A 21184-nucleotide genomic window follows, 5' to 3' on the forward strand; every position below is an offset into this window, starting at 1 on the left:
TGCATCCCTCATCCCTGCACAATACCTCTGTCCCCAAAGGGCATGGCACATCTCATGTGGGACCCCAGAACATCCCTCTGGCTGTCCAGGATGGCCAGGACCCCTGCCAGGGGGCTCAGAAGCTCTGGCACAGAGCCCAAAACATCTGTGGGTTTGATTATGACCCATGGAGCAAATTACCAACTCTATATGAAGACCAGCAAGCCACAACAATTTAGGTAGAATAATAGTGAAGTTATCACGGGGTGGAAAAGTAGATTTTGGGGTTTCTGGTATGGGGGTTCAGGAGGCAAGATGGAGGGAACTGGGTGTGTCCAGCCTTTCTCCTTCTTTTCCTTGGCCTCCATCTCCTGCTGTGATGCTGGCACTTTTAGATTGGTGTAGAGTAGAAGCTCACTGTCTAACATAGGTGATAAGTATTGGAAAGTAATTGTAAACATTGTACATGTAGTTTTTAGTATAAAGACATAACACTGCCCTAGGGGCAGGCAGAGTGCCTGGAACTGTCCTGCTGGACGGACCTTGGCAGGGCAGGAGAAAATATTTTATAGATAAGATACAATAAACAACCTTGAGATCGAGAAATGAAGAGCTCTGACTCCTTCTTCAAGCGCTTGGGCTGGGAAAAGAGACTTTTAACATTCTTGGGGTCACAGCAACCCAAAAGATGCTGAGAATCTCATTGAGGGGCTCATGTGCAAATGTGCCCCGGTAGAACAGGCTGAACTGGGGCAATTGCCCATGGAAAGGTCATTCCAGCTAAGGAAACCTTCCAGTGAGACCCAAATGGGTCTAACTGTTTTCTGGTCTCCTGTCCCCCATGGCATTGCCAGGAGGAAAAGGTTCCAGGCCATGAGATGTAGAAATTCGCCCTTTGCCTTCCTGGGCCAGGAGGCAGCTGCAGGAATGATGCACCACCTATCCCTGTGGTACATGGCCAGCACAGATCCATGGCCACAAAGGTGCTGGATTTTCCCTGTCTAGGTTGTCTGGAGCACTGCACAGCTGTGATCTCAGCATAGTTTTCTGGCCATGAAGAATTATCTTCATGGGCTACATGTTCATTGACTGGTAAAAACAAAATGAATGAGGTGATAGAAGACACAGGAAAACAAATAATCAGTATTTTTAGGGCTGTTCACTGAAGGTAGCAGCTGACCCACAGTGAACAGCCACATTGGGGTTTGCTCTCCTTCCCCAGCATGAGCTGGCCACAGGCAGGGCTGTGTTTGATTCCCCTGATCCAATCCCCTCCCTGACTTCTGCAATGCCTCTTACAGCATTCAATATTTTTCTAAGACAGGCCTAAGGAAAAGGACATTAATATGTGGTAATTTTCCATTCTTAATTTCTGGTACCTAATTAAGTGTATGCCGCAGTTCAGTTTTGGTTCAGGTTTTGGTGTGCTGTATGATGATCCATGCAGGGTCATAATTCACTTTAAACTGGGAAGCCTGGGAACAATCTGATTTTGGGCAGCCCAGCCTTAACATGGCCTGTAAAACCAGTCTCAGGAAGAAGATAAGTCACACATATGACAGAAGCAGAGAGGTCTTCACAGACAAGCAACACTAAATTATGCTGATTTTAGTCTAACCTTCATGGTTTCCTCTTTTTTTTCTAAATTTTCCTGTTCTAAACTGACAGAACTTGGTCAGACCTGGCCTTCCACTCAGACAAATGGATTAAGCCTGGAGCCTGCAGCATTTGGTCAGAGTGAAAGCCAATATATATATATATATATATATATTTAATCAAGCCTCTTTGGAAAGTTTTGAGTGGCTCACTTTACAATTTGTACTCCCCTACTCATTTCAAGTTTGCCAGTAAAACTCAATCACAACACAAAGAGACTATAATAGCTGTCTTTTTATCACAAAGACAGCATTTTCCATGTTTTCCCCAGCTTTAGCTTCCCTCCTGCTTTCTCTCTCCTTTGAACTGTACAGCTAATGCAGTCCTATGTACATCCACCACTATCATCTGCAGAGTAGTCAGAACACATGGTTAATTTACCACTGCCAACTGCTTACTGTTGTCATTAACAATCTTCATTTAATGAAATGCTTTTATCAAAATTGGTTTTCCTGGAGTACTTTCATTTTTCCTAGAAAAGGCATTAAAATTAATTTGTTTTCACTCAGTTTGTACTACTGAGTGAATACAGCAAGGAACAAAAAAGATAAACATGTGAGAGAAACCCCAAAGAGAAGGTAATGCAGAAAGAAGCAATTGTGTTCTAAAGTAGATTATACTTTTTTTTTTCATTTGAAAGAAAACAAACAAAATGATTGAAGACTGGTAGAAAACATCAAATTGCAGTGGTGGTTTGGTGCACAAGGAAGATGCTCCCCATCTCCACAGCCCCCTGTGGCTTCTTTACTGGAGGAGGCAGAGGTGCAGAAAGATTTGACTTGAGGGTTTAGGGACAATTCACAGGATTTTCTGCTGGAAATGCACTGGACTCTACTGATACTCTGCATTTCACTGACCTTTCTTTGCATGCTTTTCACATGCAGCCTCTGCCCCTACTGCCTGAAACCTTGGAGCAACAGTTTATTATTGATATCAGAGGGCATATTAAGACATTTCAGCCACCCTGTTATGCAATGAGCCACAAAAACTGTCAGGAGATACAAACCAATTCCTTCCCTTCCCTTCCCTTCCCTTCCCTTCCCTTCCCTTCCCTTCCCTTCCCTTCCCTTCCCTTCCCTTCCCTTCCCTTCCCTTCCCTTCCCTTCCCTTCCCTTCCCTTCCCTTCCCTTCCCTTCCTTTTCAAACATCTGGCAAAAAAACCCCCAAAACAACAAAACGACCCCAAAATAATTTCGCCATAAATGACAGTTTTGGAAATTGGAACATTTTTGGCGCAATTCCAATTCAGAGAGTGAATTCTGCACAAATGCTCCCTGGGGACTGGATGGGGAGTCTCTCCCAGGCTTGCTCAGACTGAACACATCTCCCATGCTGTTCCACGAGCCTCTCTTTGGGGGAGGAGGGATGACACATTATGGGAATTTCATGGTCTGATGCATCATAGAGTATGAAATATGGCAGGGGAGACCCACTCCATCCATGAGAATAAGGACATTCATCAGCTGAAGTACAGCTCCTCTGAGACAGGGTGATGGCAGATCAGAACTGGAATATTTTGGTTTAAGCTATTTTATCCATAAACTATTTTTTCTTTAAAAGTCAGTCTACTTAAAAAAGCCACATATTAATGAACAGCTCTATGTAAAATGGAGGGACATAGCATGGTTGCTGTTTTCTGGAACTGGCTTTGGAAGTGATCTGGAATGCATCTTCCCTTATTAACAAGGAAAATGTTACTTCCAATAAAGAAAAACAACCCTTCCCCCCACCAGCCATCCGTGAGAAACTCTCACTGTATTTTCTGTTTGAAATTTAAATTTCTGTGTAATGCCGCCCACTGTATGAAATGAATGTGATTAAAATGATGGTTTCTCTAATTTTCAATTAAAATATATTTTAAGTGTTTACCTTTCCACACTAAATGCAAATGCAGATGTGTGGTACAGCGCTGGGAAACCAGAAGGTGGAAACCCACTGACCCAGTTTCCCCATCCCAGTGGACTAAAATGCAAAAAACCAAACAAAAAGCTGTAAAAACATCCCACCTCCCCCTCCCTCTAGCCTGACAGGGCTCCAGAGTAAAATGTGCTGTGTAAAAGTCACAAAACAAAGAACATTAAAAATTAATTGGTGCAGAAAATGGCAAATGTGGTGGAATTTGTCCCATCTGCGACTCCAGTTCCAGAGGTATTTGGGGGGCTCCATGTCCAGAGAAGTCACTGCTCCTCACCAGGTGAGGTAAATTTTCACAGAATCCTTTAGGCTGGAAAAGACCTCTGAGACTGAGTGTGACTTGTGACCAAACTCCACCGTGCCACCCAGCCCATGGCCCCCAGTGCCACATCCAGCCTTTCCTTACACACCTCCAGGGATGGTGCCTCCACCACCGCCCTGGGCAGCCCATCCCAACATCTAATCACCCTTTCCATGAAAAAATTCCTCCTGATGTCCAACCTAAAGCTCCCCTGGCACTGCTTTGGACCATGTCCTCTCCTCCTGTCACTTGTTCCCTGGGAGAGGAGCCTGGCCCCCACCTGGCCAGAGGCTCCTGTCATGGATTGTGGGGGGCCGTAAGGTCACCCTTGAGCCTCCTTTTCTGTAAATTTCTCGTGATAAAAATGGCCATTAATCCTGAAAAACTGAAGAAATTGATCTAGTGTGTGATGCTGTTGGATATGTTAATTTAGCATTCAGTAAATAATGTGTAATAAATATTATATAAATATGTTATACATACATTTTATATATTATATGATACATTTATATATAATGCGGTTTTATATTATAATAAAAACTATATAAATTATATATATATAAATATTTAGATCTATTTATATAATTATACATATTAATTAATTATATATATATAAATAGGAATGGATTTATTTCTACTTTGCTACTGCTGACTCTGGGCCCACCCTGAGGCACTCCCTGCACTTGGTGGGGCTTTTGTGGAGGAAAGCCAGGACCTGCCTGCATCACCCTGGAGCAAATCTCGGGATGAGGGTTTGGGATGAGCCGGTCGGGATGGAGCGGGTCGGGATGGAGCCGTTCGGGATGAGGGTTCGGGATGAGCATTTCGGGAGGAAGGTTCGGGATGAGCGGTTCGGGATGAGGGGTCGGGATGAGGGGTAGGGATGGAGCCGTTCTGGATGGAGCAGTTCGGAATGAGAGTTCGGGATGAGGGTTCAGGATGAGGTCTCGGGATGAGGGTTTGGGATGAGGGTTTGGGATGAGGTCTCGGGATGAGGGTTTGGGATGAGGGTTCGGGATGAGGGCTCAGGATGAGGGTTCGGGATGGAGCGGTTCAGGATGGAGCAGTTCGGGATGAGGGTTTGGGATGAGGTCTCGGGATGAGGGTTCGGGATGAGGGCTCGGGGTGAGGGCTCGGGATGAGCCGTTCGGGATCAGGGTTCGGGATGAGGGCTCGGGGTGAGAGCTCGGGATGAGCCGTTCCGGATGAGGGTTCGGGATGAGAGCTCGGGATGAGCCGTTCGGGATCAGGGCTCGGGATGAGGGCTCGGGGTGAGGGCTCGGGATGAGCCGTTCGGGATCAGGGTTTGGGATCGGGGTTCGGGATGAGCCGTTCGGGATCGGGGTTCGGGATGAGCCGTTCGGGATCAGGGTTTGGGATCGGGGTTCGGGATGAGCCGTTCGGGATCAGGGCTCGGGATGAGCCGTTCGGGATCAGGGTTTGGGATCAGGGCTCGGGATGAGCCGTTCGGGATCAGGGCTCGGGATAAGCCGTTCGGGATCAGGGTTTGGGATCGGGGTTCGGGATGAGCCGTTCGGGATCAGGGTTTGGGATCGGGGTTCGGGATGAGCCGTTCGGGATCAGGGCTCGGGATGAGCCGTTCGGGATCAGGGTTTGGGATCGGGGTTCGGGATGAGCCGTTCGGGATCAGGGTTTGGGATCGGGGTTCGGGTTGAGCCCCCGCCGTCGCCGCGCGCCTGTCCCCGCCCCGTGACGTCACGGCCGCATGACGTCAGCGCCGCGCGGTCTCCGCGCAGCGGCGGCAGCAGCAGCGGTTGAGGGGCGGCCATGGCGCTGCCGCTGCTGCCCGGCTTCTCCCGCCGCCGCAACGTGAGTGACCGCCCGGGCCGCCTCCCGCCCGCCCTCCTGCCCTGTCCCGGGGCCGCGGGGGCCGCGCCGAAGGCGGTCCCGGGCGTGGCGGGGCCGTTCCTGCCGGGCCCGCAGGTGGAGGCGCCCCTGGGTGCGTTGAGCTCCCCCGGCCTCAGCGGCGGGTCCGGGTGCTGTGCGGCAGGACAAGAGAGATGAGGCCAGAGCTGCGCCAGGGCAGGTTTAGGCTGCGCACCAGGAGGAGTTTCTACACAGAAAGGCTGATTAGACATCGGGGTGGGCTGCCCAGGGAGGTGGTGCAGTCACCGTCCCTGGAGGTGTTCAGAGAAAGGCTGGACGTGGCACTCAGGGCCATGGTCTGGGTGACACGGAGGTGATCCTGGATGTGGCACTCAGGGCCATGGGCTGGGTGACACGGTGCTGATCCTGAATGTGGCACTCAGGGCCATGGTCTGGGTGACACGGTGCTGATCCTGAATGTGGCATTCAGGGCCATGGGCTGGGTGACATGGAGGTGATTGGTCACAGGTTGGACTCGATGATCTCAGAGATCTTTTCCAAAGTCACTGGTTCTGTGATCTGGCAACTGCTTTGGGGCAGTTTGAGCTCTAACAGCTCTAACAGAACAAAATAGGGAGAGAGAGATACCCTCTATATAAGTAACCAAAAAGGCTTTGCCAGAGAGGGCAGTGACAGAAATGCTGATGTGCTGTTTCAAGGTTTCCCAACACCATTAATGCAGGCTAAATAGACAACATGGTAATTTTATCACAACAAATATAAGAGGAGGCTGCCATCACCACTTCAAAATTTTTCATTAAGGGTAGCTGGGAATTCACTGAACACACTCTAATGTGAAGCAGTGTGGGGGGGTAAGGAAGAATTCATGCATAGCACTCTAGCTGATGCCTTCAGGAGGCAAATGAAACTGTATTTTAATGTTGCTAATAGTGTTAAAGTACCTGGAAGGGAATCTGTCGTTTTCACACTATAAACATGTAGTCAAGGCTGCCCATACAAAATGTCAATACCCCATTGCTGGAAGTGTTCAAGGCCAGGTCAGGTGCAGCTCTGAGCAATCTGCCCTAGAGGAAAGTGTCCCTACCCATGAAAGGGGGTTGGAGCTGAATGATCTCTAAGGTCTCTAACAACACAGGCCATTTTATGATTCTGTGAGACACACAAGGCAGGTAGACACAAAGCTGCCCAGGTACAGGGAGCATGAATTTGTGTAGGAATATGTGAACTCCCAGAAATATGTGACCCACTCTGTGTGTAAGCACTGCACAGGTGTGTGCAAACACAGGACCTCTTGCAAGCCCAGCCTAGAGACTGTGAGGATCTTTCAGGCATCTTCTTCCCTGGAAACAGCTGGATGCTGTTGTTTGGAAAGGGGTATAAAAAAAAGGTCTAGTGGTGAATTGAGATTTTTTTTTTTTGAGATTCAGTCTCTTGCTGAGTTGAGATTTGTTTTGTTTAGGATTGGTTGTGTGTGCCACTCTTGAGGTGGCTGCTGAGTGGGTGTGTCAGCAGCACTGGAATAGGTGTGTGCCATTGGTACCTGCTGGCTGGAAGCAGAATAGCTCAGCTCAGGGACATCTGTGGCTTTATTGTTCTTCAGTCTAACTTAATTGATTTAATTTAACTTCACATGCTTGGGAGGAGTTCCCAACAGTGTTGAACACCCCATGCTGAAGTGCATGCAGTGAGTATCTTATGAAAACTAAAGGTGTGAAAGCTGTCACCAAGTGCCACAAGACAACATTATAAAACCATGGTTAGACCCTTGTGAGGGCTCCAGATTGCTCTTTTTGTCAGTCCTTGAGACAGTGGAGGTAATAATGACAACTCACCTCCACAAATGAGAAGCTCAAAATAACATATTTAAAGGAGAAAAAAGGTGTCACTGCTATAGATAAATTGAAAAGGAAGAAAGTGTTTCCTCCTGTCAGGACTGTGAGCATCACCACCAATGCCTCTTATTGCACAGAAACAACAGTGGCAAAGCATTCCCTGAAGAAGGATGCACAGGGGACAGGGATGGTTGTTCCTATCAGCCCTTGGTTTATAATTATGGTATTATGGGTGTTAATTCCACTCATTGCTGTTCAAGCTCCTAGTGAAATTCTCTTGTCTCTGCTCCTAATGCTTCCACCTGCCTCATCTGTAGATCCACAAAGGGCATGGAAGGGGAGTACATGTGTGTTCTGTCTGCCTTGGATGTGTTTAATAAGGTGGCTTCCAGACAATCAGAGCTTTAAAGTAGTGTTCAAAATCAAAATTACAGTAGGTTGTACACATAAGTCCATTCATCAAAAAAACCCCTCCACCTCTTTTAAAACAGAAGTCCAAAGATCAGCTGCTCATCAGCAGTGTCTGTGTTTTTTGTTTGTGGGTGATGAGGAAATCTAACAATACAGGTATTTTGAGCACATGGTGGAAACACAGCATATAAAAGGTTTGCTTTATTACTGCAAGAAAAAGTTTGTGCATTTGGAGCCTGGACTGTGTCAGGGGTGGCACTGGTTACAACTCAAGCAGTCCCTTTATTAGTGCTCCTCATCTGCCTCCTGTTCTCAAAGGCAGCTGCTCCTTCTGGTACTGGATTGATGTCCTTGCCTGTGTCAGCAGCTAAGGAGGAGGGTGACAAACTCATTTTCATATGGGTCAGATTTGCCAAGTGCTGGCTGACCACTGTATTCTCTTGCCTGATGCTTGAAATCTCTCTCAGAGAGAAAATTCTGTGCTACAATTCTCCTTGGCATTTCTTAGAGAATTAGACAATAAGTTTATAGATCTCAGGGGGAAACTACATCCTTGAAAAACTGCAAAAAGTTCTGTTGCAAACTTTAGTGGAACAGCAGAAATGCCACATCTTCCTTGTTTATTGCAGAAGCTTGGAATTGTCCTCAACTGTGCTACTCTGGCTGTCTCTGTGTTTCCTGCCTGAAATGTTTTCTGCTGCTCTGTAACCCACAAAACAGGACCTTAGTTTACCTTGAACACAAGAACATTTCCCAACCTCTTTATAAGTAATTGTGTCTGCTGTCCTTTCTTCTTTCCTTGAACCCCTTCCACTACCTCCTGCCCCTCAGCCCTGCTCTCACATTTCTGTCTGTTCATGACCCCCAAACCTGAATCTTCCTGTAGCTGCCCCTTGTGGCTGCATTTTGGGCCCTTTCCTTTATCCATCTGTTGTCTTCTCCCAGGCAGTAAGAGCAGCCCAGAATCACAGAATGGTTTGGGCTGGAAGAGACCTTTAAAGGTCATCAAGTCCATGAGCAGAACACCTTCTGCTAGATCAGGTTATTCAGGGCAACCTGACCTTGAATATTTCCAGGAATGGGAATATGGTGGCATCCACCACCTCTCTGGGCAGCCTGTCCCAGTGTTTCACCACCCTCACTGTTAAAAATTTCCTCCTTATACCCAGCCTGCATCAGCTCTTTCACTTAAAGCTATAATCCTGTCTGTTGCTACAGGCTCTGCTAAAAAGTCTGTCCCTTTTATTCTTATTCTCCCCCTTAAAGAAAGGCCACAGTAAGGTCTCCCTGGATGGCTTCTCTTCTCTGCGCTGAATAACCCCAACTCTCTCAGCCTGTTCTCACAGGAGAGGTGATCTAGCCCCTGCTAATTTTTCTGGAGCTCCTCTGGACCTGCAGCAGCAGATCCATGCCTTTCCTGTACTGATCCACACTGTTGGTGTTGATGCAGATTGTTTTGTGATGTTTTTTAGAGTGGCCCCAGAGTTGCTGTCAACAATGTCTAGGGTGTTCCTCCTTTTCCAGTACCACCTAATCCCTGAACATCCTGAGACCTCTGCAGCAAGCAGGGGGTGATAAAAGAGTTGGAAATCAGTCACATGAATTTGACTGGCACAGTGTGTAGCATTTGCATTTATTTCTATCACTTAGCTGAAGCAGCCAGGAGACTTTATCAGCAGCCTAGAATAGTTCAGGAAGTGCCACAGTTCCTCCTGATACAGGGTGTGAGCAGGACATCCAGGGTGCAGCTGCTGTTCTCAAGCTGGGAATTACAGATGGATACCGGGTACAGAACTGTGCTGCCACTCCTGCCATAGCTCCCTGTGGGACTGAGTTAAAAATGTGGCTTCTGAGAGCTCACTGAGGGCTCTCCCACCACTGCAGCTGCTGTGCTGGAAGATTTCCAGCTGTGTTTGGTTCAGCTGGAATGTGCAGCTCCCTGGGGAGTTTGCTGTGACTCCATTCCAGAGCAAGATGCAGCGAGCACGAGGCAGCGTTCCCCGAGGACTGCAGGGGCTGAGATTGCAGAGCCAAGAGCTGCAGTCAGAGAACCCTGACCTTTGTATTAGTCACTATTGAGTGGATCCTCAATATTTTTCAGGCTCACCACACAGAAAATGTCCAGCTTTGTTCAGCAGATCCACAGCCTGTTCAGTTGAGCTGCATTAGCACAGCAGACACATTCAAACTCTTTCCCTGCTCTCTGAAAGCTTTCTGTTAAAAGTCATTCAATGTGGAGGTGGCATGGTTTTCTGTCACTATTTTAGGCCAGATATGGTCTGAGTTCATTAGCTGAAGTTTCCCAAATGAGATTTTTCCCTTTTGTGATCCTCAATTTCTATTTTTGTTGTTGTTGTTCTATTATTCTTTTTTTTTTTTTAATTTTAAGAAATAACTGTACAGATTTTGAGAAAAGATGGTTTTGTCTATGGATCTAGGTGCTTTTTGGAAGAAGGGGATAGGTAATTATGTGATCAGGAATCTAAAATAGTCTTTTTGTCAAACCCTAAAAAGTTACAGGAATGGCACAAAAGATTCTTAACAGAATTGAAGCTGTTTTATCACGTATTTTTCATATCAAATTTTAAGGATGTTATGATTTTAGCCCTAAATTCTGGAAATTCCAGGAGGATCATTCATGGATTACTTTGATGAACACTTTGCCATACTTTTGCTGCTAAACCCCAAAGACATATGAACAGCAAATGCTTCTAGAAGAAGTTTTAAGGACATGAAAAGCTTTCCTTTGCTCAGGAAAACTGCCACCCTCACTGTGCTTTGCTAACTGTGCCTTTCTCCCTGACACATGGTCTGGTAATAGAGGGAAAATAATGAAATAGTTGCTGTGCCAGAAAGTGGATCTGTTCTGTAGCACCTTCAGTATAAATCAGATGTTTCTGCCTAGAAAATCCCCTTTTAAAACTCAGCTTGACTTTAGTTATTGTGCATTTGAACTGATAAATGCATAAAGCTCCCTTCCTTTCTGACTTCTCCCCAGCTCTTTCTCAGCTTGCAGAGGAACAAAATTATTTTAAAAAGCAGCAAAGGGAAGTTCAGTAGCACCCAAAGGAGAGAGAGGAAACCATCCCCAGTGCAGATGTGCTACAAAGCAGGTGCCAGCCCCTGTCAGTGCTGGCTGGCTGCTCCAGGTTCCAGGAGAGCACCTGTCCTCACTTCTTGTGGGAGAGGTGGGATGACCACTTGAAGCTCTGCTTCTGCTGATGCTTAAATGTCAGTGCTCACACTGAGGTGTGGCATTTTATGTCACAGCTCACAAATCTGTGCTGATATAAAATATTTAATTTTGGGCATCATTCCTGCAAATGTGTCTGGTTAAATTCCTGGCTTGAACAATGCTCTGTGGTAGGGGGACCCATGAGCTCCTAGTCTGTATACAAGCATTTCCTTTTATTGATTTTCTCTTCTATACAATAACTCTTGTTTTTGAGTTAGATCTTGAAGAGAAATTTTCTGTTTCCTTTGTATTATTCTTTAAATTATGATAGTTTCTGCATACTCTTTTATCCACTTTTGTTCAAAACACTGCTTACCTTTAAAGTATCTTCTTTGGGGGTGTGCTTCCATAGCTCTGATTGTTTCTGACCCCAGTATGTGAACCTTTTTCCTTTGCAATAACTGTTTCAAAGGGTACTGGCTAGCTCAGCTTTTTTAAACCTAAGCAAGGGTATATGCATTGATTATCATGGTATTAAAAATAATGATTTGTAAAAATAGTAAGTACTCTTTTTCATACTGCTATCCTTGCAAAAGTGGTGTGCAAAAGGATTTTAAGCAAGGTTCACTAGCTAAAGCAGTGATTGGGCTGTTCATGTCAGCAGCTCTCTGGTTTGTGCCACTGGATTTGGAGCACCTGGAGGCAGGTGAACAGTTCAGACTGTGACCCCAATGTGCAGGAGTTCCTGCAGACTGGTGTTGATAGTTCTGTGCCACGAGGCTGGTTCCCTGCCTTTCAATTCCTGACTCTTTCATACTGGCAGAATGAAATTACTGCTTGAGTACTTTCAGGTTTTGCTGCTTCCCTTGCTCCCAGAATTGCTCCGCTGGGTGTGTGTTACGTTATCTTGGAGCACTTGAATGTTGCCATCATGAAAAAGGATTATTTGTACCATTTTTTGATTTATGATATTAACTTAGAACTGTCTACACTTTTTGGGGGAGTAGTGGTTTACACATATGCATGTGATAATCAGTGATGTCCAGTCTTCCAAATGGAGTGGGGAGGCAATTTTGTCCCCCTGCTACTTTACTTGACATGCTGCTCTGAAAAATTTTGGTGTCTAACCTTTTCCTCTGCCTTTGCTTTTCTCAGCCATAACATCAGTTCCCATTTCAGCCTCATCTTCCCTCATGTTCCCCCAGCCCCAGGGAGGGCACAGCTCTGATGGCCTCTCTTCCTCTTAATGGGCATGCCAGCATGCAGTGGCCCCTCTCTGCTTTCCCAGATACAGTATTTTGAGGATTTGAGAGGGCAAGAAAGGGAAGAATAGCAGAGTGAGAGGAGCTAACAAGTCAGGATTGCTGCTCATGGAAGGAAGTGGAGTTTTCTATTGGCATTTCCTATTTGCCTGTCCTCTTCTGCAAGACTGCTGTGTGGGCTCATTAGGGGCTTGCTGCCCAAGCCCAGCTCACACCAGCTGCCTCTGGCCAGCAAAGCAGGCAGCTTATTAGGAGGGACATTCCCAGAGACAGGAGTGATATTTATGTGAGACAAGAAGCTTTTCTGTGTCACTTGAAGACTGGCTCCAGCCCCAGCCAAGAAATTGGAGTGGGCAAGATGGTTTTCTTTGCTGTTGGTTGTTCCTATATTTTTAAGCACTCCATCTTTAATTGCCTGAAAAATTAGTAATAATACAGAGGAATCACTACAGAGACCTTCTTTTGAAATACTCCCAGGTGAAATGAATGTCTGCCTTTTGATTCAGGTCCAGCCTCTCAAAATTCAAGTGTATTCACTAGTGCAGAGGAATTTATTTGCACTCAGGGATGCAAGTGTAAATAAGATCTTTGACATGCATAAGGAGAGCAGGCTGTTCTCTGAGTGCTGCTGAGCTGTTTCCATTTGTCCTCTGGAGAGCTGTAGGAAAGGCCTTTCCCCTTTACCTTTTACAGCAGTTCTTGAGGGTGATTTGATTATTTCTCTACCACCTCAATCCTTATTGCAGGGAAGGACTGTGGGGTTAAACATCTGGTACTGTCCAGTCTCTCAGCCTAGGTAAATTATTGGAATATTATTCCATTTTTGTCTTGAAGACTGGCAGACTGTCCACTGGAAAATGTTACTTCACTTGCAGCATTCCAGTTGTTACAGGTTTTTAGAGTCTGTATTAAAAGTAAACATCAAGAAACTTTTGCATGGCTAATCCTCCTTGCCTGAATGGTCAGCTATCATGTACTTAAAACCAAAAACACAGAATTTTTTTTTTCTCTTTTTCTTCTGCACTTTTGACAGATTGGGGGAGAAAACTTCCACAGATCACAGATCTGTGGGTACAGCAATAATGTTCGGAGGCTGTTTGAAGATAAACCTGGAATAGGAGGTGAACTGTTACCTGGTCAGACCCTGAAAATTACCAGCAGTGTGTTTCCTGAAGCAGTAGGAAGTAGTCCTCCTTCTTGGATAGCATTTGACAAGCAGGTATGTAGAAATACCTTTTTTTTTTTTTTTTGATGAATTGCTACAATATGAACGAGTATAATGATGAAATGTCATTAGTCAGATATTTCAGAAGATTATTTTGTGCATGCAAAAAAAGCTCCTAGATAGGCAAAAAGAGTGGTAGTGGGTTTTTTTTTTCATTATATTAATGTATTGGACAATTAATATAAACATATAAAAATATTTCTGTATTGGGATACATCTCCTACAGGATTTAACAAAAATAAGGGGGTGGGAAGCATATTTCTTTTTAGTGAAAATGATGACAATAAGAGAATTATTTGGCAAGCTGTAAAGAATGAATGTAAGGTTATCCCCAGTCTAAGAGAAAGTGTGTCTGGGCACTTTTAAACTCAGTGGAGTGCTACATGCTTGGGATTCACTCATCCTATCATACTTGTATGCTCAAAGTCCTGTTGACTTCTGGACTTTTATATGATTTGTTATTGTATAATTGTGTATGTCTGATACAGACACAGAAATTTAAAATTAGGGTTTGGTTTTTTTTTGTTTGTTTGGGTTTTGGTTTTGTTTTTTTTTTGTTTGGTTTGGGTTTTTTTTTTTGCAAGAATTTAGTGTCATGTTTTAAGTTAGAGAGTTATCAAATAACTGTAACCTGTGATGACAGGAATTTTGTAGCACATTGTTGTTGCTTGCTATGGTTAAATTCACATTAAATTCTACTTAGAGATATTTTATTTCTAAAGCAAAAAGCCTACAATCAGGGAAGGAAAATGATCCAGAAAAAGGAATCATTCAGCAGATAGCAGAAATGTTGCATGACTAAATGATTATGGTATTTAAATATTGAGAAGAAAGGCAAATCTCATAATTTTTGCTTTAAAAGAGAAGCCATGCAGGTAATTGGAGTACAATTACACATTCATTTTTGGCAGAGCAGAACTACAACAAGAAAATGTTGGGTTTGAACAGCTCATGTGCCTTTGGTTGGCTTTGCCTCTGAGATCCCTGGTGTTGCTCCCAGAGCAACATGCTTGGGTATGACCTGGTCCAGTGTGCCCAGGTGTTAAAGCTTCAGCCAGACCTGGACTTGCTTTTCCTACTCCCTTCTTGGAGGGTGTGTTGCCTCCTCAGGCCTTGGATCCAAGCCTATGGAATCAAAGGGGTTCAGTAGGAGGCAGAGGGACCTTCCAGTGAGCATCAGTTCCTGGCCTTGGCTGGTGAGAGGAGCTTGCTGCCCTTTGGCCATTCCTGATCTAATCCATCCACAGGACAGTCCAGGACAGGAGTCTGCAGGTTCAGAATTGGCCTCTGGAGGGCTCATGTGTTTGTGTTAATGACAGTTTGTTACAGGGCACTCACTATCCAAGTAATTTAGCTTCCCCAGTTAAGAGCCTGGAATGCAGCTCTGTCCTCCAGTGCTGCAGTTTGGGACTCAGCAGAATGCACTTAATGAAAAAAGGTTTGAGTGGGTGTTTATCTTTTGAAATGTAAGCTGCTTTCTTACCACTTTGGCTGTTAACTTTCAGTAGTACCATAGCAACTGGAAGAAGGACAGGCATAAAACTTCATTATTAAGTAAGCTGAGAAGTACTCTTTGTAGTTTCACTTGCCTAATAGGAAGCAGGTGTAAATTTAATTTCTTCTATGATTAAGTACACACACAAGGCCTCCTGGGTTTGGAATGATATTTATAATTTGACTATCACAGGTTCCAGGGAAACTTTGTGGCACTTTGCAAAGTGCTGCAGAGTTTATTCAATATTTGTTATTTTTGGATTTCATAGGTAACATTTAATTTTTTAAGGAGTGGGATGGGAACTTTGTTGTTCTATACTACAGATGAGACTCCAGTTAGTAAGTGTTACATTTTGAGTATTTTTAAGACTAACTTTGGTCCAAAATGAAAAGTAAGTCATCTTCATTTCTGTTCCTTCCCCTCCTCACACTTCCCAAATCATCTGCTTTGATCTGCAAAATTTCAGTTGGTTGCTGCATATATTTCAGTCACACACTAGCATGTTGATAAGGGTGTAAAGAGAATAAAGTGTGAGTGCAAAGGAACCTGCATAAGCTCCCCAGATGGGATAAACCAGGGCATAGGTGTGTGCTCAGAGAAAGAAATAAATCCAGTGTATTAAGGATGTGATTGGGCTTGGAGTTCTGTGCAAACAGACTGCTTTGCCTGGCTGGTGTCTCATGAGACAGCTGTTCTCAGAAGAGATCATTGACAAAATTAAGAACAATTAGTGATGAAGCAGAGCTCTTGAAGAGCATTCTAGTGGGACTGGCAGAATAGGGACCAGAGGGTGCAGAAGTTTCCATGTTTCCAGAGGAATGAAATTCTGATCCTTGTCAGCTGAAGCCCAGGATGTTCAGACTGGGGTACCGTGGTTCTATCATAGCACCTTTTTTGTCCCCTGGAGTGTTCAAGAGGTGTATACAGGGCTCCTGGTCATTCCAGAGCAGTAGCTAGAGGCCAGGAAGGATCATTTGGTCACCAAAAATGGCACTCTGCACCAGTGTTTAGACAAATGGAAAGAGGAAGAGATGTTGCAGGTTGATAGTTTGATAGTTTGTGTTGCCTCTGCTGTATGTCAGATGTTTTGTCCAGTGTTTTTGTGTTTGATACATGAAGCAGTGAAATCCACAGTTAGAAACTGTGGACAAGTATTAATTTTTAAATATATTTTTAAATCTGTGAATTGTTCAGAAACTTGCATGTTGTACTAATTAAACTATAACCAAGTTTTCTAGATTCCTTTGTGTAAAGATCTGATGCCATCAGGTTTAACAGGTAATGGTTATGTAGTTTGATTATAATTTAAATTTTATTTCTCTAGTAGTGGAGGGTCACGGTGCAGGAGAGTTGATGCCAAAAATATGTCTGTCATACTGTTCAATGGTTACTGAAAATCAGTGGGATCTGAGCCTTTGAAATAATTTCTGGAAACAGAATTATTCTCATTTTGCACTTACCCTGCCTGAGAGAAGGGAATGTGGCTGAGAAGTCTGAGCAGGACACAGGGTGGCTGTTGTCATGTGCAGGCTGCTACTTCTCTCTTCCCAGATGTAGAAAAGGAGGTTCTTCTTGTCCATGAGGTGTTATAAAATCTCTGGGTGACAGAGCACTCATGAGTACTCATGGAGGTTCTTTGGGATTCCCAAAGGCACGTGCAAAAGGAGTGCAGACTATTAACCAGTGTGTTCTGTCATGCAGGGAGCTCAGCCAGCTTATCAGATTTCAAACATTTCCAGCTCATGGTCTGCTAGATGCTTGTTGAAACATAGGGAATGGTTAAACTGTATTTTTTTTAATGCTTCAGATTGTTTGATGAATCAAGAGTAAAGGTAATTGCATTTATTAAATATAACCAGTGTGGAAAATTAAGTATAAATTAACAATCATTTGATCCAAATGTATTGGGGGGACAGGATGGAAGTTTTAATTAATACCTTCCTGCACATACTTACCAAAGCAAGCATCCTGCTAGATAATGCCCTAGGAAGTAGATACATCTCTCATGGTCCCTTAACATTGGTGTTGGTGGTTAAAAACTGTAATCAGAAATGCAAATTTTGTATACTGGTGTCTGAGTTTGATCTGGGATCTCCAGGTATGAGGGCCAGTGAGCACCTACCCTGTGAAGGTGGGGTTGTTTTTTTCATTATTGCTGTTACAAGAGACCATGAACAGAAGTTGCTACACTCTGTGTGATTTCCCCACTCACTGAACTGCAGAACCAAGGAAGTTTTGAAATGCCAGCATTGCACAGCTGTAAATGCCTCCTGAAAAATGTCATTTCTCTCTGATAGGTTTCAGTACCATTCATTTGAACACTTGCAGGATCTGCTTAGAAAGAACTCTTTCCACTTACCTTGATGGTAAAGCCATTGCTGTCATCATGCAATGTATTTTCTAGTTATTCATAGAATAGCAGTCTAAAATTTGCTTCAGTACCTGGGCAGCTCATTGTGTTATCAGAAATGCTTTGTTTGGAAGATTTTCCAAGCAATCTGCTGATAGTTTTGTATTTGATTTATTTCTTTACTTTAGAGTTCCATCTCTGCTTACATGTTGTGATAATAAAAACGCCAAGCAAAGAATTTTATATTTATGTGCTTTAATGTGGATTTCTGTTCTTACATTTCTGAGAAATAAATCTACCTCCTGAAATCCATACATTTACTTACTTATGATTACAAGTTTATTTGACATATTTTGCAAAAGTGTTGGAGATTGTGCTGCTTTATATTTATTTGTTGTTTTTAATAGGTGTTGTGTTTTGATGCCTATTTTGAAGAAGAAGTGCCTGAAAAACATCAAGAGCTGTACAGAATTAGACACTGTAAAATATATTTCTTCCTTGAAGATGATACAATTCAAGTGACTGAGCCTGTAGTGAAAGACAGTGGCATAAATCAAGGTATCTGTTTTTATTGGCACCTTTTTTCCTCCCCTTTATATCTCTCTTCTCTGCAGTCTTGGTCCATTCCAAAGGATATATAATGTGAGTTCTTATAGCTAAAATGGGGTGTAAATGCACAGGTATAATTGTCTTTTCTTGTTACAGATCATGATGTGAATTCTTTTGTTGTCTTTGTTTCTCAAGATGTGTGTTTTGTAAGGCTGAAACCTCTCCTGTACTCAAACATACAATTTTTTCTCTAATATGGTAGTTTGAAATCCTGGTGGTAAGGTCTTTGTCAGTGTTGTGTCAGTCCTGCAAAACCAATTTGTGTTCTAGATCTCCATTCCTGAGCCTGGCTCCTCCCCTCTTGGCACTGACAGGGAGCTCTGTGGCAGCAGCTCTGTAATTGTTCATGAGCTACTGCAGTGTCTCTGCCATTATTGAAGACAAGAGTCTTCTGTGCCTCTGGCTTTTGGTTCTTTATGATTAAAGTGCCCTTGGCACAGTAATTCTTCCTGCCTTTTAAGTTGAGGAGCTGCCTTTCCTCAGTGTCACAGCCCTGCTCTGGGACCAGCCTGAGGACTTCAGGAGGAGGGTTTGCTGTGCTGATTTACTGGGGTATTACTGGACTTGGTTTATATTAAGAAAATGTGATCTAGCGGTCAACATCCTGTTGCAGAGGGAGAACACAGCTGCTGCTTCTTGGTGTTTATGGGTTGCTGCCAGAATTAAAAGTTTTTAAGGGATATAATCCAGAGAAGCAGGATGTCTTGGGATGGCTGCACCTCCCAGTCCCCAAAGATGTTTTGTACATTTTATACATTCTTAGCACAGCAATTTTAAAAAATAAGTTAACCATTTAACTACCCTATTCTTTTCCCAGATCAGCAGATGCTATCAATTTCTCTGTCTACAGAATAAGATAATATTTAAAGGTGTTATGTGCATCATTACTGTTAGGACTGGGATAAATTGCCTGTGAATCTCTTAAAACGGTATTTCAGGTGCTACTGTTCTTGTGTTGAGTAGTTCCTGCCAGAAGTTTTGTGAGCTCATCAACAGGGACTGATTTTGAATGCAATGAAACCCTGTCCTACTCCTACCTGGGCAAGTGCTTTTTCATGTGAAGAAAATCATGTTGGGGCTTTTTCCTTACCCCTAGCCTGCACACATATGTAGGATGTGGGAGTCATCATTGGGTTTAGGTTTTCCTTGAATTGTGTGCCCCAAGAGTGGGAGCAGCTGCTTCTGGGGTTTGTGGCTTCGAGGAAATGTCCACTGACAAAGGAAGTACAGAGAGTCAGAGGTGATGCCTTTGAGAGAGAAGGTGGAAGCCAGAATCTTTAGAGCAGGATAAAGCAAATTCAAAGCTGATTCCTTTGAAGGAGTTATTTTCATTGTTTTTGTACTATGAGTTGTGCAGGCTGCCTCTTCAGCCCTAATGTTCCTGGCAGTCTAGTCCTGTTCTTTTGGTGACAGGAAGGCTACAATTTCCTCCTGTTTCCTTGGTTGTATCTTGTGTTAATGATTGTTGGAGTCACCTTTGATACTGGACCTAAAATTAACTGAATAGTATTAGAGAGAAACAAGAATTTTCTCAGTCTTCCATGCAAGGATGTTTTGAAAGTCTCTATGAGATTGTCTGAGTAGTTTATGTGGGATAAATATGTATATGCAACATATTTACCTGAGGGATTAAAAATAAATGTTCCAGGATGTCTAAAGTGCTCTTAATTTATTTGTCACTGGTACCTGGTCTGGTAAGGAAGCTCTGTGTATTGGTTGTGTTTAGGAAGGAAGAAAAACTGTAGATTGAAAGGCCCAAGGACTATTTGGAATGTGTTTGGGCTTCACAGTTGATGCATAAATACAGGGCCTATACTTTATCATAAACATCTTCATAAATATTCTTGTTGTCCTAGAAATTAGTATGATGTGGAGTGAAAGAGGTGATGGAGACACCCATCAGAGGATTCTCTGCTCACATGCACTTGGAGTTTGACTTCATGCTCCATAACTGAAGACCAATGACAAAGTTATTAAGTTAAAGGCTCTAAATATTTGATGTTGAATACACACAAAAGCAATATTTCTTAAAAATACTAAATCATGATCTGCTAATCCTACCATTTTCAGTAAAGAATTGTCCCATTTCCTCTTTTAATATAATTCTCTCTATCTATCTATCTTACATTGTTTAAATGTTTTTATCCTAACTGGGAATTTTTAAGCCCAAGAACAACAGGAGTGGAACTGTCTGCGTTGTGGAGCTGGTAAACTGAAGCACAAAGGAATGAAAATCTCACCCATGATCATACAGAAAAGGTCATAACAGGGTGAGGAGCTGAACTGAACTGAAGTTCAGGATCCTGACCATTTTGCTACTGTCTGCACATCTGCTGAAATACAACTTTTCAGTTAATTAAAATTCCAGGGATTTGTAGAGGAGAGTTCAGCTGTATAAGAGCTTGGGTTGCTGAAAGGCAAACTGCACTGAACAAAAGATCACAGGTGCATGAAGAAAAATGTGTGAGGACTTCAGGAGCAGGATGGGCTCAGTCTGTGTGGAGAATTTGAGAGTTGCAGTGCCAGGAAAGGGGTTGTGTAAAGGAAGAACAGCAGAAACCAGTGATGGATAAAGTAGAATTGAACCGTTGAAGGTAGAGGGTGCTGGTCACACTAACTTGGATGTTTGCCTTGTCAAAAAAGATGTAAACCAGAAGCTGGGACGAATGTTTTTGGGAGGCTTCTAGGAGAGAAGGTAGAGCTGTGACAGGGTAGATCAAGGATATTTTGGCTGGTTAATGCCTTGAGGCCATGGGATTACCAATGCTTGTGCCATAACCCACAAATCAGACTTTGATGATCTGAATGGGTGTCTGGGAATGGTGGGATTCAAGAAATGCAGTAGTTTCCCATTGTACTATTGTGGTTTTGTGGAAAGAAATTTGGACAGGCTTACAGACTGCAGGAAGATCTGGTGAAGGAACAGTGGTCAAAGAAGTTAGAAGAATTTCTAAATTGAATTATGTTTTTAAAAAACTAAAACAAATTGGCTTCAGAGAAAAAAGCAAGTAAACGTGTTTTTACCATTGATCAAAATCTTAAACTAATGAAGTAAATGATCTGTGGGAAATGTTTCAGTGACTTTAAAAACTGCTTTATGAAACTGGCTGCTGTACTTGGACATTAA

The 21184-nt window shown here is 43.5% G+C and overlaps 1 protein-coding gene across 1 annotated transcript in view; it reads left to right on the forward strand.

Moving 5' to 3' along the window:
- The first annotated feature begins 5616 nt into the window (after window positions 1-5616).
- The window catches only part of EFHC2 (EF-hand domain containing 2), a 56106-nt gene continuing 40538 nt past the window's right edge, over window positions 5617-21184 (forward strand). Inside the window, exons 1-3 of the mRNA XM_036384697.1 lie at window positions 5617-5680; window positions 13412-13597; window positions 17856-18006. Of these exons, the coding sequence (XP_036240590.1) occupies window positions 5639-5680; window positions 13412-13597; window positions 17856-18006 (379 nt within the window). The 5' untranslated portion in view covers window positions 5617-5638. The remainder of the gene's footprint in view (window positions 5681-13411; window positions 13598-17855; window positions 18007-21184) is intronic.

The sequence above is a fragment of the Molothrus ater genome, chromosome 2, assembly GCF_012460135.2.
Source record: "Molothrus ater isolate BHLD 08-10-18 breed brown headed cowbird chromosome 2, BPBGC_Mater_1.1, whole genome shotgun sequence".
In the NCBI taxonomy this organism is placed as follows: Eukaryota; Metazoa; Chordata; class Aves; order Passeriformes; family Icteridae; genus Molothrus; species Molothrus ater.